This window comes from Megalobrama amblycephala, linkage group LG2 (assembly GCF_018812025.1).
Source record: "Megalobrama amblycephala isolate DHTTF-2021 linkage group LG2, ASM1881202v1, whole genome shotgun sequence".
Taxonomy (NCBI): domain Eukaryota; kingdom Metazoa; phylum Chordata; class Actinopteri; order Cypriniformes; family Xenocyprididae; genus Megalobrama; species Megalobrama amblycephala.
In genome coordinates this window covers 51,481,013-51,498,586 of record NC_063045.1, presented here as the reverse complement: position 1 = coordinate 51,498,586, position 17,574 = coordinate 51,481,013, and the positions used below count along the sequence as shown (strand labels likewise).

Sequence of the window (17,574 nt, the reverse complement as noted above, 5' to 3'; positions counted from 1 at the left end):
GAGCAATGGGCCAGGATATTGGTCTGTGTTTAGAAGGTAGGAGAGCATAGAGACGCACACCCACCATAAGCAAAAGCAACACTTTTGCTTAAGCTGTTACATTTCTGTTGGCCTTTAATTCACGTCTTTTTTTTACTTGTTTCTCCCTTCTTTTGCTGGTTTCAGCCCCTTATAGTAACACAAATCTGGCCCAGTTCTTTTCCTGTAAATTTTAAAATTCAAGGTCATTTGAACAAGAACTGATCACGTAAAGATTCCAGAACAAAAGATGACAGTTCAATTTCATCAAGCAATGTCAACCAATCAAATTTTCCAGCCAATCTAATCAAACTCGGAGACAGTGCACGTCTCAGCCTGCCCACGTTTGTGACGTCTTTCAAAAGCGTATAATGCAGCTCCTTTTAGCAGACGGGCTCACCTTGAAGGATCAGAGGATTTGGGATGAACAAGAATCCCTCCTCAAACCCCTGCGAGGAAAGGCTTCAACGTCAAGCCTTATCCCGAGACCTGTCCCGCTGATATGCACTGACGCATCACGCAGAGCGCTCTCAGAATCTGACTGCTCCGCTGAGTTCGAGCCCTGTCTGCTCTCATGATTTTAGTACCACGTGTGGTGTGGTAAAATAGCACTGTAGTTACCTCGTAGGCTTGTACACAATTCGATTTCTGCGGTCTATTGAGAATCCATTACATAAGTAACGTCTTTGCTGGTGGCACATTGATTATTTCAGACATTGTTCTCATGATTGTTGAACTCTATTTACAAGCTCTCTGCTGATTTTCTACAACAGCATAAAAGCTTTTGACAGTATATTTGACACAGGTTTTGTGATGTTTAACTCTTTTGTGCATTTGTGTTTTTCCTGTGTATTACATTAGCTAAAATATTTTGTTTTAGGCACATTTTTGTATGAAGTACTGTTCTAAAATCAATAATTTTATTTCGAAGCAGCTGTCTTACCTCTAGCGATCCTCAGGCAAAAATTGTCTGTTAACTAAATAAAATGATTTTTTTTTTCCAGAGCTTCCAGCAACAGTTGCAAACGTACAGGTTTTTAACATAAAAAAAAAAAAAAAACATATTTATGTATGCATATATGTGTGTATACATATATAATATATTAGAGATGCACCAATGTATTGGCCAATAATCAGTATCAGCTGATAAAAGCGATTATTTTACGCTCGCGGTCATTGATCATAAAAACAGCCAATGATCATGGCCGATTATATCCTGTCAATCAAAACGAGGTTGAAAAAACATGTTCAGACTGCACCCCATATGAAGAAAATCTCTATTGTGTTGAATTTAGGACAAGTTAACATGGCAATAATGCATTAAAGGATTAGTTCACTTTAAAATGAAAATTACCCCAAGCTTTACTCACCCTCAAGCCATCCTAGGTGTATATGACTTTCTTCTTTCTGATGAACATGATCAGAGTTATATTAATAAATATTCTGACGCATCTAAGCTTTATATTGGCAGTGAACAGAACCAACGAGTATGAAGCTGAAGACAGTACATCTATCCATCATAAAAGTACTCCACATGGCTCCGGGGGGTAAATAAAGGCCTTCTGAATTGAAGCGATTTTGTAAGAAAAATATCCATATTCAACAAGTTATAAAGTAAAATATCTAGCTTCCGCCAGACCGCCTTCCGTATTCAACTCATGAAAAAGGCGCGGTAGTTGCGCTTTTTTCGTAAGTTGAATACAGAAGGCGTAGGACGTAGTGTAATTGTGATGATACACGGGGCAACTTTTTGAGCAATGTTGCCGGGCAATGTAGCCGAGCAACGTTGCTTGGGCACTTTCCCATTGAGAATGAGCAACAAATTTATATCTGGATACATTAGATCGGTTGTGGGCAATTTTTTGAGATCCTCCAATCAGAATGTTAGCGGCCGATCACGTGACCGGTTTGGAGATTTCAGAAAAAATTCAAACAAGATGGCGGCCTCTCAGCTACGCTAGTAAGTTGTCATGCGTCAACCCAAAACAGGGAATTTACCTCATATATTGCTTAAAATACCAACAACTGTCCAAAGTAATGCATGTAAGCTGTAATTAAGCCATTGAATGTTTTCAGTTAAATACTAAAAAGACGGAGTTAAATTAACGACTGTAGTAGCGTAGGCTGTAGGGCGTATGGCACATGAATGTAGCTTTTGATGCGATCAACGCGGGTTCGAATCCGCCTTTTGCTGAACTTGCTCTTCTCCCTTTTTCTATCACAAATCGGATTGGAAAGGCATTTATTTTTAATAAAAATGAAGAAAATATTTGAAAAGTTGAAATAAAGTGCCTATAATAAGGTATTTATTGGGTTGGCAATAGATTTGCTCCTCTCTGATTAGTTGCTGCCAACTGTCTGTTGCCCTAATTAGTTGCCCTGTGTCTCATCAGGTTGCCCGTTGACGGCAACATTGCCCAGCAATATTGCTCAAAAAGTTGCCACGTGTATCATCACCTTAAGTGTTTTGAACTGCATGAGGCACTAAACTTTCTTCGTAAGTTCAATACTTCATACTCGACAGTGCTGGTTCGTTTTGGACAGTTGGACATTTCAGTTTTCCTCAGATGGCTGTGGATTTCTATGGGGGGACGTTTCATTAACGGAAAGGGGGGCGATGATGGACAAAGACAGAGTTCAGTCCCATCCTCTCATTAAGCTCGAGAAGTGCAGACCATCACTAGATTAAAGTAATCCTCTTTCTTTCCAAAGACCATGTCTCTATTAGCCTCCACCGTGGTCGGCCACACGCGCCGGATTAGACCACATCACTAATGGACTTATTGTTGTCGGTATCTGCATACAAAAAGACCAGCTATGGGGGGGCCTGGGGCTCTCCTCCTAGATGTGCCATCAATACAGAGTTCCTCCCCTCCCTCATCCCCTTATCTCCTCTGCTTTTGTTCTCCACTCAGGCGTTTTGTGGGCCAGCGTTGTGTCCAGCAGCGCAGGAGCTGGTAACGGTTCACACACGCAACGCACCCAAGCACTGAATAATGATGAGTTTACAGTAGGGGCAAACGTGTTAGACAGTCAGCCACCCACCGAGCAGCTGTTTTCCCTCCAAAACACTCGATTGAAGTGGTTTAGTAGTTTCTGTTGTTACAAAACGCTTCTTAATACAATGAAATTGGGACATAAGGGAGGTTATGCAAATGGTTTGGAGCTGACCTCTTATTAGGCATCAAAGATGAGAAAATTTGAGGCTTGTCTGATTTAGTTTAGATAATTTATTCTGATAAAAAAAACAAAAAAACATTTGATCTGCAAGTTAATGTATTGTAGAAGAGCTGAAACGGCCAAGACGAAGCGTTATTGTGTCTGGTGGAGAACTAGAATGCCTCTATTGAAGTCTAGATTCCATCACAACAACCTAGTGATGTAAGCAACTGAACTTACCCATAATGCATTGTAAATGTAACTGACAGGCTAAATTGTGGTGGAGAGGATAGCTCACCCAAATATGAAAATTCATTTATTCACCCTCATTTCCAAATATTCCAAACCTGTATGAGTTTCTTCTGTAAAACACAAAGATATATGGGTCTTTCTTTGATAATGATTTTATTAGTAGTAGTAGTAGTAGTAGTATTTTCAATATTTTGAATTAAACTACAATTAAAACTGAAAATATAAAAATAAAGGCTTTTAAAGTTTAAAGTTTTGGAACTTTTTTGTTTAAAAATAATTAAAAAAAAAATGTTTAATATATTTTTTATATTATATTTAGCTTGAATTTTTTCTTTTAGTTTTAGTAATTTTAGTTTTTCAAATTATTTCAATTAAGTCTCATGGCAAAATTTATCATTTTATTTCACATCAGCTTTATTTCAATTAGATTTAGTTAACAATAACAACAATGTTTAGACAAAAACGTCTAAAACATTCCAATGAAAGTCAGTGGATTCCAGAACTAAATTGGACACCATTGACTTTTATTGTATATACAATAAAAAAAAAAAAAAAAAAAAAAAATCCAAATATCTTTTGCGTTCCACAAAGAAATAAAGAAAGGCGTATATGTTTGGAATGATATCGAAGGTGAGTAAATGGCAGAATTTTTATTTCTAGGTGAACTAACCCTGTAAGGATTTGTTGGGAAAGAGGTGAACATGTTTGTGTGTGTCTGTGGTTTATCTTGAGTGGCAGGCCGTCACATGCAGGGTAAGGTGTGAAGATTAACCTCCCATCTAGCTTTAGACCAGAAATCCTGCGATTGACTCCAGGATAGAGCTGAATCTTGTGAACTTCCTAGGGTTTAGGCACAAATACCACTCTAAAACAGTTTTCAGAAGAGAGATGAAGTGCGATATACATCAACCGTTTGTATATATTTCCAGAATAATTTACTGAATCTTAATGCAGCACAAGTGCACATTTAAAATGACTAGATTGTTTCCCTTCCTGATGGCGTCTCCTCTGTATAAAACCACCTCTCTGTCATTTAAATGAAGCTGGCGTACCCTGATGTAGCTAGCAAGGGCCGCTCCAGGCAGCTGCTGGTGGGACAGTGATTAACAGTGAATGGGGTGGAGGTTAGAGTCGATTCCTCTGGCTCTGTGCCTCTGGATCCTACTGTTGGTCAAACGCCCCCTTCCTCCTCCTCCTTTTCTGGATAATGACACCCACCTCCAGCACTGCACATGCGGCCTTGCTCATAAAGAATACTCATTTATAACTTCAATTTGTCGCCCTGACATGGCGAGGGGTAAAAGGTTTCGGGGAAGACCAGACGGGCCTGTTTATGGGCAGTTAAGAGCCTTGAAATGATGTACCTCGGCAGCACGTCTCATACATCTCTCCGTCTCTCATTCTCTCCGTCCCTCATATAGAATGCATATCATTTCAGCAGGCTGGATAGGGAAGCTGGGGAGCGCTTTTGGGTCGTAAAAAGATGAAATATCACTGTTATTTCTTGAGTCTTCACAGTGTCTGCCACCGCAACTAAGGATTTACGAGCGTTGTAAAGCTGAGTTGTGTCCCACAACATGCAACCCAAGGATTGCAGTGGTACAAATATTTTTTTTTTTTTACTTTTCTTTTTTTTTTTTTGTTTGTTTCTTTCTTTCTTTCTTATTACTTACAAGTTACTTATTTACTTGTTTTTATAGCAGATATTATAAGTGCTATTTATTTAGTTATTTATTTGCTTGCAAATATTTCACTTATAGCCTATAAATAGGATGAATTCAGGTTGATTGGAACTTCTTTCCCCCTACACCTAAACCTACCCATCACAGAAAACATTCTGCATTTTTACATTTTTAATAAAACATTGTTTTGTATGTTTTTAAAGCTATTTTAAATATGAGGACTCGTGAAATGTCTCCATATTTCATGTTTACGTCATAATACCAGTGTAATACCCATCATTATACAAATTTGTGTCCTGATAAATCACAAAAACGCGTGTACACACACACACACACACACACACACACACAGACATATATATATGTATATATGTGTATATATATATATGTATATATATATATATATATATATATATATATATATATATATATATATATATACACACACACACATCGTGTTCCAAATTATTATTCAAGTGACATATCAGTAAGTTTTAAGTACAATAAACATTCAGATTTTAGTTTTTCTAAGAAAATGTTTGTTTGTTTATTTATCCATGTCTTTTTAGATAACTGGTATCAATGTCAGACAAAATAATTTGCCAGGTCTATGGAAACCCTAGATCTTAGATCTTAGATCTTATGATAATTCGATAATCTCCATTCAGTTTTCACACAATATTAGTTGTTTTCATGCCTTTTGCACAACATTGCACCATTTCATGCTTTTCATCTTCAGAAAGATCTTTCTTCCTCCCCATATTGCATGAGAACTGTGACTTGCTTAAGAACAACTTCTAAGTAGGGTTTCCATAGACCTGGCAAATTAATTCTAAAAAGACATGAATAAATAAACAAACAAACATTTTCTTAGAAAAACTAAAATCTGAATGTTTATTGTACTGAAACCTTACTGATATGTCACTTGCATAATAATTTGGAACATGGTGTGTAAAATATATATATATATATACACGTTTTTTCTTTTCAGATATTACAGTTACTATTTATTTACTTATGTACTCTTAATACTTGTTACAAAACAAATTAGTGATTTATTTTTATTTTGTTTTAATTGTTTTGAATCTTTGAAACTGCACAAAATTGGTCATTTAGCATTAAGCCTTTTCTCTTGGATTGTTTGTCCTGTGAGGGTACCTGAATATTAACATCAGCCTGGTGGGTCAGAGCGTTTCTCACACATGGAGGAAATTATTTTCCATGCATAGTCACCACATCAGTGCATCCAGATGCTTTTCATCAATCAGCTGTGAAAGAGAGAGACTGAGAGAGCGAGGGATCCCAGCTGTTGTGTTCTAACAGGACTCAGGTGATAGCTAAGCAGCAGAGACAGCATCTAAATGAACGTTGAGACGAAGACAAACATGCACATGCTAATGCAACCGCAAACAAAAGCCGAAAGAAACCGGAAAAAGTGAATATGGCGTACATGCAGCGTTGATTTCCCACTGTCCCCAAGGCAATATCAGTCTGGGCTTCTGCCCTGAGCAAGCACCGGGCTCATTACGTCTGGAGAGGCCTCTTTGATCCTATCGGGGTTTGGGATGATGAAACGTTGAAGGCAGCAGATCGCTCTCTGTGTGTGTGTGTGTTTGTAGACTAGTGTGTATTTGTGTGTGGTGGAGGGGATGTTAGCTGGTGGGGGTTGGAAAGAGGGACAGATGTCCAAGCTGCACGTGCCTCAAGCGTCATATCCAACCCCCCAACTCCCCTGTTACCTCTCCACCCCTCTTCGCTTCTGTCCCACCACCCCCCGACTTCTGTCAGGAGCTGGCCCAGCCCGTGGGTCCATCGACTGCAACAGATGTGTTCGGCACTGGGCCATACTGATGCTAACGTGACTGCAGAAGACCTCTGAAATCCAACCTTTCCAAGCTGCTGTGGCATCTCATAGCCAGAAGATATGAAACCTGATCTAGATCCTCTTATCCTCTGAAGTGTCATTGATGGCAGAGGAGATTAGAGTTTAAATACCTCAAAATGTCACAAGTTCTTTGAGTTATTTTGCTTGCAGTTGTGGGTCAGTCTGATATATTATTTCCAGCCATAACTGACTGCAGGGCAGAGGTTTAGCCGCAACTGTCCAGAGATTTGGAGGAAGATATTGAGATGTCCTTTCATGTGGGCCAGAGACAGGTGTATTCAAGAGAAGTACTCTTTCTCAAAGCTGCTGTAATTGTGTTGACTCCACAAGGGAACTCTTAGTGGCGGCCGCAAATCACTACAGAGAAAAGAAGGAAATCACTCATACACCCAGACAGCTCAAGAGAAACCGTTTTTTTTTTTGTTGTCCATAATTTTCTGTTTAAAAAAGTTTGTGTACACCTTTAATGCTTTCAGTATTATGCACCAAATGTAGTGTTTCAACCGGACATTGAAAACATTTTATAATGTTAATCGTGGTTTCCACAAAAATGTAGCACAACTGTTCTGAACAACTGTAATAATATTAATAATAATAATAAATGTTTCTTGAGCATCAAATCAGCATATTAGAATGATTTCTGGAGTAAAAGCTGCTAAAAAATTCTTTTTTTTTTTTAAATTTATTTTATTTTATTTAACTTTATTAAAGGTGCCATATGTGATATTGACAGCTAGTGGTTGAAATGGGTACTGCAGTCCAAATTCAAAATATTGGAGAGGGTTGGAGAGGATTGTTTCTCCTGCCCCCTCCTCCTCAGACTCAACGCTCACACGGGTTGCCAAGTTGAGGACACGCAACAGGAACAAGCATAATTGACAACAGAAGGCGACGAGCCTTACACTGTAAGTTGATGAGTTGAATATCAGCTTTTTAATATGCCTCTGGTCATAGAGCATTTTAGATGGATGCCGAGGCTTTTTAGGTTGGGTAGAATCTGCGATCTCTGACCTAGTTTGCTGGCTTCCGTGGCTACAATACACTGTGTTTTCACACAAATGGCAACCCGGGGTGTCGAAATACTATAGGATAATTTGGCAATAATTTAATATAATTTATTATATAATTAATTTGGCATAATTTAGTGTGTGAGATCACACAGACCAAAACAGATATTTCCGACACAGAATGCAAATTTGAAAGTGACCGGCTGTAGCATTGTTTTGTTGAGAAACAAGTATGTGAACTTAGCATGTTTCCTAAATATCTGCAAACATATGGAATTGTTGTGCTTAGTACAGTCAAATTACATACAGCACCTTTAATTTTCTTGTTCTGCTTTGCCATTACAGGAATAAATGTATTATAAAATAGTAATTTAAAATATATTAAACTAGAACAGTTATTTTGAATTGTAGAGATATATCACATTATAAGTGATTTTACTGTATTTTGATCCAGTAAGTGCAGCCGTGGTGAGCATAAGATACTTCTTTCAAAAACAGAGTCCCTGAGGGCTGTTTTTAGTGGTGGTGGGTGTCTGTATAAGTGGAAGGTTTTTTCCCTTTTCCTGCCTCAGGTCTGCCCTGGTCTGGGGTGGTCAGGGGTGATCTGTTGTGGATAATTGGACGTCCAGGGGGCTGGAGGACAAATGTGACCATTTAAAGAAGATGAGAGGGTTGAGAAACCAGCGGACAGACCTAAAGCTCTCCATATGTCCACACACAAAGATGATGATTAGCATTATACCTCATCAGTCAGATAAATCAATAGCCTGTCGGTCAACTACCACCTGTTCACCTGATTGTGCATGCTAAACTCACATAACTTGAATTTTAAGTGATGGCGGGATGTTAATAAAACAGTATGAAATCATAAACATGTAAGATGCGTCATTGGGCACCTGCACATCCCTAAATCAAATTCACATTGGAGGGAGCGTGCAGAGTTTTAATATCAAGGCACACGGATTAGAGCTTGTAAAACTGATATTGACACGGTTCATGATTTCCTGACCCGAATTTAATAAGATTAATGCCTCACAGAGATTACAGCCCATATCTGCGTGATGAAGCCATCTTCAGCATGCGTTTGTCTATGTGTATGTCTGAACGTTTGATAGATCGCTTCATGCAGAGAGGACAGATTGACAGATGACCAACTCAAATGCTGAAAGCGCCTCTGCGAACATAAACCTTTCATCACTGAGAGAGAGCCATTTGTCATTTGAATATTAGATTTTATTCATGAGTGATCGTAAAGCATGCAAGCTTTCAGGGAACAAAGTAACATGCTTTTGAGTGCCTGATCACGCTTGACGATAAACCTTTTCATTAGGCGTGAATGACTGTGGATGCATTTGTGTGCTTAGTCAAAACTATTTAGAAAGCGGATAAAAGTACCAAACACCATAAAAAACTAATGTTTAGAGCTTTAAATGCACTTTCAGCAATGCAAACTGGTTGTAATGCTGAAAAAGACCTCAAACAGACTACCAAAGCACCCGTCTCCACTTTTGAATTGATTTTAATAAAGCCTTTCACCTGCCACTCAGTGACTCAAACAAACAGTCTCATTACTGTATAGACAGCTGCATTGGTTGCAAGTGAAAGGCCCCAGCAGAGTCATATGCTGGTGGTTTTAAGGAATACCTTACAATGTCAGAGATCCGACTTTAAAATTAATGAAGGACCGGGGATGAAGAATTGATTTTTGAGAGGGGAAAGGTTGCGAGTCAGGGGATTCATTAGCCATGCCCCACAGAATGCAGCTATAGTGGCTGCCGAGGGAGGTAATTGAAGTGGACTGCGGCACTCACGGGTAGGATTACACCGACTTTGTTTTCAGAGGAGATAGAAAGATGGAAAGAAGGAGAAGGAGAGGGGGTTTCCCCCCGAGGCCGACATAAGGGGTCAAAGGTCATAGTCTTAATCCTTCATCCCCAGGGTTTGTGGGTAATTGGCAGTCTAATCAGGGTTTATAGAAGCTCTCTTGGTCAGAGCTGGACCAGGACTAGTTTAAAATTATACCCTTTCCCACCTGTTAGAGTCATTTGTACCTTATCTTAAGGTGTTGATTGTCAAGATAGGAACAACAGAAGAAGATGCTTAGTCTTTATTGGCTTAGCAAGCACCTCTAATAATTATAGGGACTTCTTGCAGATTTCTTGTTTACTGGAAGCCGTATTTGCAGCAAGAATGGGAAAGTCCATGAGAACTTCATTTTCCCTCAGATTGGAGGGTGCCTCTCTCATGGGAACTGGAACAGTTGTTGTCTTAACAGGGCAACATTAGATTTCCATAAGCCCAAGGGACTGTACTCTTCAATTCTGTTTTTATGCATGTGAGTGTGTGTGTGTGTGAGTGTAAATTAATTAGTTGAAAGCTCACATACAGTGTGTTTCAGGACCGATTCACGAGGTTAATTAAAGCTGCAGGTAGGACCAGGGATTCAAGCTTGCCCAAATAGATTTGACTAACACTCAGCACCCTGCTGGTTGAAATCTTGTCAAGCTATTTAAGACTTGCTTTGAAACATTACGGCTGTTGTTGTGACATGCAGGGACATGCAGAACAGTTATTTTACCATGGTTAGTGGTAAATATAGGCAAACACTTAAGAGTCTATGACTGGATCATTATTGCATTGTTTATTATGTTTCTAGCATGTTATGGTATGGTTATGTTTGGTACGGTTCTTTTAACTCTAAAAGATGGAGTGTGTAGTTTTTCATTTCTTAAACATCCATGTAGGAAATTGTATCATGACCATATTCTAGGATGACAATGTCAAGATTCAGTGAAAATTCAATGAAAGTCTTTGGGATGTGCTGGAGGAGACTCTTGCATTGTTATCACAAGATCTTGAGCAAAAATGGATCCACTTCTTGATGGAAATAACATCACAACATTGATTTCCATTAAGAGGTGCATCAGTTTTTGGTCAAGATCTTGTATTAACAATGCAAGAGGTGAGCACTCTGTAAAGTCTACTCTAGCACATCCCAAAGACGTTCACTGAATTTAAGGTCTGGACTCAGATTCTATATTTGTGTGTTTGATACTAAATATTAATTCAGTTAATATTGAATTTAACTGATGTTTGATCACAAATATATCTCCTGTTAGTTAATAGTGAGCGAACCTTTAAATAGCTTAATAAAATGTGATTGACACAACTAGCTTTGGTTTTTCCCTATTTTAAAATGCAACATCAGTAGACATCCAATTATACTCATGTTTGTCAAGCAGGAAAGCCTCCATCATTCACCATGACATCCTCATGAAGTGTAATGTATATTCATGCTTGATGGCACTCTATCGCATACATTTGAAAGGAAGGAAATTAAAACAGCAGCAGCTGACAGACATCCATTAGAGGTGCAAAGAGGGGCGCCCAAATAGCTAACGCTAATATCTGCCTGTTCTGTTGTCCTGCTTGGGATTCATCAACAATATATATTCATTCACACATGCGCGGAGAGCTTCATTCATCAAACCGAACTCTCCCGCCCTTCCCTGATGACACTGTAGCGACATTAACGCAGTAATTTAGATGTAATGGCCGTACATTATCCATCCTAAAGTCAAAGCGTACACGGTGATTCACTTACGCCCACATAAACGCATCCTATGCACCAATTATATCTTACCCATAATTAATAGTCAAAAATTTAATTCCAGCTGGTGTCAGGCTGTTTTTTGTTCATCTGTGGCATTTCAGTCTGTTTCGGCTATAATAAATCTTGCATTATATTGATCCATAGCAACCTCTAAAGATTTGTGACTCTAATCTCGAGGACCTGCCGCAGAAACACTCCGGTTCCTCTGCTCATCGAGAGGTATTAGGGACCTTGAGATAGCATCAAACTCTCACTGACACGCTCGCGGTGCTGAAGGACAGCCGGTGTCCCCAAGCCGCAAACCTTGACTGTGGTGCCGTCGATCTATTATGTGCATGACAATGATAGATTTTTACAGATATAACTAATGTCTTGCATTTAAGAGCATATTCATAACACTCGTACGCATTTATCTTGAAATGCTAGTGTATAATGGGGTAATTTGAAGGACAGTGGGACTGAAAAAGCGTTGTTTAATTTGTTATATATATGTATATACACACACAAAATGTTAATTTAAAAACAACAACAACAAAAACATGTTATTTATGTTGACTTCAATGGCTTTAAGTGTTACAAAATGATTTTTGTGAATTTTGCTGAAGCTCTACAAAATCCTCTAGTGCTGTCTGGAATTGAGACCGAAAGAGTTTTGAAAGGATTATCAATTCCACCACTTGGACTGTTTTAATATGCAAAATTTTACCCTATCATCTCTCTAATCTCTATAATTAATTAATCATCGTTAGGGCTTGATGTGCATATTACGAAGTAAAAGCTCAGCCTCCGCAGCTTTAGAAATCTGCCTTAATGTTAGGAAGTGTTCAAAAAGTTTGTGTAACACTTCTGATCTGTCAGTTTAAGCTAAAACAAAAAAGTTCTCTCAGCTCTTAAACTTTTTTGTGAAGTGGTCTGAGAAAGAGGGTGAGAGAGAGCGTGAACGAGATGGATGGGAAGAGAGAGAAATGACTGCTTTCAGACTGTTATCAGACCTCTGTCAGTTTGGTTGGATTACAGAATTTGGAAAGGTTCAGGTCAGTCAAGAGAAAAGGACAGATTGAGAAAGGAGGCAGATAGGAGAGACACTGTCAGAGAGAAAGCGAATTAGGCAGTAGGGATAGAGATTCTTATTTGGGAAAGTACGTTTACAAAAACTAAGAGTTTAACTAGAGTTACTCTGAAATAAGAAATAATGAAATAAGGAAGTGTCTATTAGAAATAGACTGTCTTATCACATCATTTTTTGTTAGACAGCAACAAAAAACGTATTATGTATTATACATATGGGATAGATTCTGCATAAATATGTTCCATTAAAAATGCCTTGTGTTTCTGTTGGCCTTGAGCACCCTTGTACTTGAGGTTTTTGTATGCCCTTATATGGAGATGGGCATGTCTTATGACACACGCTCCCATCATTTAGAATAATTCATCAACAAGGAATTAGAGTGAGAACAAATTTCTCCTGTTGTGAAGCTGACTGAAATTTTACATGAAACGGTTTTCTGTCTGAATAAGCAGCAAGCAATTATTAGTGAATGAAAAAAGGAAAGGTGAAATTGCTGTTTTATCAAGATAAGGAAAAAATACAACAGGATTTTGCAAGAAGAATTTCTTCAGGCACTATTTAGTGTCTGCTGCCTGTTTCAGTGTTCGAGTTCAGTCTGTTCCCTTTGGCTATAAAGGGAACTTTTAAATTCCCTCTCTCATGCCTTGCAGACTAAAGCGGGTTCTTATTTCAGTGGATTTATTTGCTGTCTGAGCTTTGGATATTGTGTTCTGAGTGAGAGAGCTGTAGTTTGGTTCACTTTTGGATCTGATCCAGCGCAATATCGAAAGCCTTCCATTTCATACACTCTATCTGACCAAACCTTTCGCTCTGGGCCACAAACACCAATTGGAAACGTGCAGTTGATAGAGCACTGGTCAGATTAAAGTATTGGCTGTGCTGGCACTATGGAATCTGATAAATGGCAATAAAATGGAAATCCAGATTGAGAGGGGAACTGATTTCATCAGCCCTAAAGGTGCAGGAAGGTCGATTGAAGGATATTTGTGCTTGTGTTTATTGCTTGTGTTGCCAAATTTGTGTTTGCGTGTGCTTTGTTTGTGTTTTGCACACAACTTCATTTTGGTGTCAGTTATATTTTTCTGTTTATTGCCATTATCAGTAACAAAAAAAAGGTGGATTTGCCAGTGTCTAACTGATTTAATTATTTATAGTCATGTGTTAGAGGAAACAATGCATTATTTATTAGGCCGACATGGACAGTGAGCAAATTAAGACCAGAGGGAGAGGGGGAACAGGACAACATTGCAAACAAATTAAACCAGGATAACCAGCTAACAAAGTGATTGCATAGCAAAAAAATAATATCCCCAAATGTTGCTACATAACACAATAAGTGCAGCTGTTTGTGGAGTTATTAAATCTATTGTGGTCCCCATTCCCAGTTGCTGATCATTTTCGTCTTTTTTTCCTGTTTCTTCAGTTCTCCGGGATGATTTTCGACAGACTCCCAGTGATGTGGTTGTGGCAGCAGGGGAGCCAGCAGTGATGGAGTGCATCCCTCCACGAGGCCACCCAGAGCCCACTATCTCCTGGAAGAGGAACAATGTGAAAGTGAACGACAAGGATGAGAGAATAACGGTGAATGTCCTTTCATGTGTTCTTTCTTTTTAAAAAAAAAAAATATACATTTCTGAACTTTCTATTCATCAAAGAGTCCTGAAAAAAGTATTACAAAGCAGCACAACTATTTTCAAGATTGAAAATAACAAATGTTTATTGAGCAACAAATCAATTGGGTGGTATGCTGTGTTTGCTGAGTAGCTTGGTAGTTTTTACATAGTTTGGTGAGAAGCAAACACAGCACACCACCCAAAACACATCATACCTACTGTGAAACATGTTGTTGGCAGCATTATGTTGTGGGGATGTTTCTCTTTAGCTGGGAATGGGCTGTTGGCCAGGATTGAAGGGAAAGTGTTTGCTGCCTGGTACATCCAAATTCTTGAGGAAAACCTGTGTCCTTCTGCTAGACAGCTGAAGATGGGCAGGTCATTCACCTTCCAACACAACAATGATCCTAAACATACAGCCAAAAGAACAATGGCTTAAGGCCCCGATATACTTCAAGCGAAGTTCTTTTTCGTTCTTCGTTTAGGGGTAAAACGAAGTTCTAAATATGTGAGCAGCGATGTACTGTAATCGAACATCTGACATCGCCCACACTGCTGAGAGCAACGGTTAGATGAATATGTAAAAATGTTGCGTGCTTTCCTCTCAGTAACAAAATAAACACAACAAAATTGAGAAACTATTAAGGATTTTTTAATAAAGCATTAGAAAAGCATCTGGTCATGACAATATGGATGTGTTTGTTTGTGCAAGCTCTGTGTAAAGTCACGTCGTTTTTATATTATAACACTTTATAAAATAGATTGTTTAAAATCAAGCAGCTTTACCGTATTAAACATGAAAAACAGTGTCAGTCTCTCATTTCATCAGAAGTACAACTTTGTTTTTTGCTATAAAGCAGCTCTGCAGTGTTCATGTTTTCACTCGCAGACGTCTGACTTCCATGGACTCGAGAGGAGAAATGAACTGGGAAATATTTACCAGCCGAAGCGAACTTTTCCAGAAAGCTGTTTCGAACTTCCAAAGCAAACTCCAAACGAACTTCGTTTTGGCCTGTTTTTGTTCGAAATGACGTCACATCAGTTTGTTCTTCGATTTTGTTTGAAGTATATCGGGGCCTTTAACGATAAGAAGGTGAATGTCCTTGAGTGGCCAAGTCAGAGCCCTGAACTTAAATTCCTTGCAAAATCTGTATATGCAGATAAACATCAAATTTTCATTTTTGGGTGAACTATCCCTTTAACGATGAGAAGGTGAATGTCCTTGAGTGGCCAAGTCAGACTTAAATTCCTTGCAAAATCTGTGTATGGATTTGAAGAGAGCAGTCCTTTGCCACTCACTACAGAAATTTGACTGAAGTTGAGCAATTCTGCAAGGAAGAATGGGCAAACACTAGTGGTTAAACGGATTGTTGTTGAACCGTGATCCATACGGACCAAGCCCCACGGTTCGACACGCGTGTGATTCGTGGATCAATTGTAAGTTTAACCGCGAGTGAAAGGTTATTATTTGCACGTGTTTTGTATTGCTAATTCACACATTAAATAGATATAAACCCATTCCAGCGCTAGAAGAGGCAAAAGAGGATTTCGGTATTGCACGCCATGCTGTTATTGGTGTGCACAGACGCACATACATACAAGGCTCATGCGCACACAGAAAGAGAGAGAGAGAGAGGCGCGTTTCAGATAGCTCACGAATTCCAAATTGATTTCTCTTTCGCGACCTCAATAAACTTGGATGGACACATAGATGCATTATGTCAGTCAAAATACCCCTCTCAGAAAGTATTCTCGTAAACACATTCGGTTATGTCTTAATTGAACGAGGTGAGAATTTGGATGTGTATCTATCAGATGTGTGCGTGGCATGGGGTCTTACTCTTAAAGTGACAGCAACCTATAAATACCTGCTGTTGTCTGTCATGTAAATCAAACAACAAAACACAGCTTTAACAAAGATTAATCTATATTAAATGTATACAGTGAACAGTGTCATTTTACATTTAATTATTACATTTCTGTAAACAAAAATTAATACTACAGTTAGAGCTTATAGTTTATTTGTAACTTTATGTTGAATTTATCTATGCTTGTAATTGGTGTACAGTATTTGTTCTTTTTACAGTCTGTTCACTTGCCTTTAATAATGTATTAGTTAGGCTGGTAGTTTCTGCTGTCATACCCCCCACCCCCCATTTTTTTTTTCTGCGGATTCAAAAAATGATCAGATCCGTGACATAATAACCGTGATATGATCCGAACCGTGAGTTTTGTGATCCGTTGAACCAATAACAAATACTCCCCAATCTAGGTGTGCAAAGCTAGTACAGACATATCCAACAAGATTAATGGTTGTAATTAAAGCAAAAGGTGGCTCTACGAAGTATTAAATCAGAGGACTGATGACTTTTCCAACAATGTTATTCTAGTTTTTCAATTTTTAATAATCCTCCAGAATGTTTTAAAATTTTATTTTCACTTTGATGATGAGGGTTATAATGTGACAAAAGGTAAAGATTTTCACAGGGTATGATGACTTTCTGTTGGCACTGTGACTCTGTATGACTTTATTTATATTTCTTTCCATATAATATTGCCAAAGCATTCAAACAAATTGATTTGAAATAGAAATAAAAGCATATGCATTTGTGAACATTTTGTAAGTTCACCGAGGACATTTTTCTTAATAACTCAGACAAACAGCTAACAAATAGGAATTTATCTTTTCTCTCTCTCTGTCTCTCTTTCTCTCTCTCTCTCTCTCTCTCTCTCTCTCTCTCTCTCAACATTAAAACACTGACCTTTTATTTGTCTGTCTCTCTGTCATGGTCGTTCCTATGACTCTCTTATCAGCCACTCGACTAAATGGGCTATTACAGTGCTTTTACTAAACGTATCAGTTTGGCCGTCCTCTTTGTGTGAAGTGTTTCATAAACAACCAAACTCACTTTGCTTTAGTATTATTACATGGTTTTCCAGAGCCCAGACACCATTTTCATAAAACATCACAGCATGTTTGGCTTCCAATGGGGACCAACTCAGTTTTTAGTGTCTTTTTCCCTTAGATGTTTTATAAATGCATACCCCTGACAGATCTTGGTGTTCTTTTTCTTACAGATCCGTGGAGGGAAGCTGATGATCTCTAATACACGAAAGAGCGATGCAGGAATGTATGTGTGTGTCGGCACTAATATGGTTGGAGAGAAGGACAGCGACCCTGCTGAGCTTGTAGTGTTTGGTAGGTTTGTAGTTCTTTTTTTAATCTATCTTTCATTTTCTCTCTCTCTCTCTTACACTGGTGTCTTTGTGAATCTC

The 17,574-nt window shown here is 38.5% G+C and overlaps 1 protein-coding gene across 1 annotated transcript in view; it reads left to right on the top strand.

Moving 5' to 3' along the window:
* Positions 1-17,574, top strand: part of robo3 (roundabout, axon guidance receptor, homolog 3 (Drosophila)) — a 167,468-nt gene that overhangs the window by 111,197 nt on the left and 38,697 nt on the right. The window contains exons 3-4 of the mRNA XM_048180757.1: positions 14,109-14,266; positions 17,377-17,497. Coding sequence (XP_048036714.1) covers positions 14,109-14,266; positions 17,377-17,497 — 279 coding nt within the window. The remainder of the gene's footprint in view (positions 1-14,108; positions 14,267-17,376; positions 17,498-17,574) is intronic.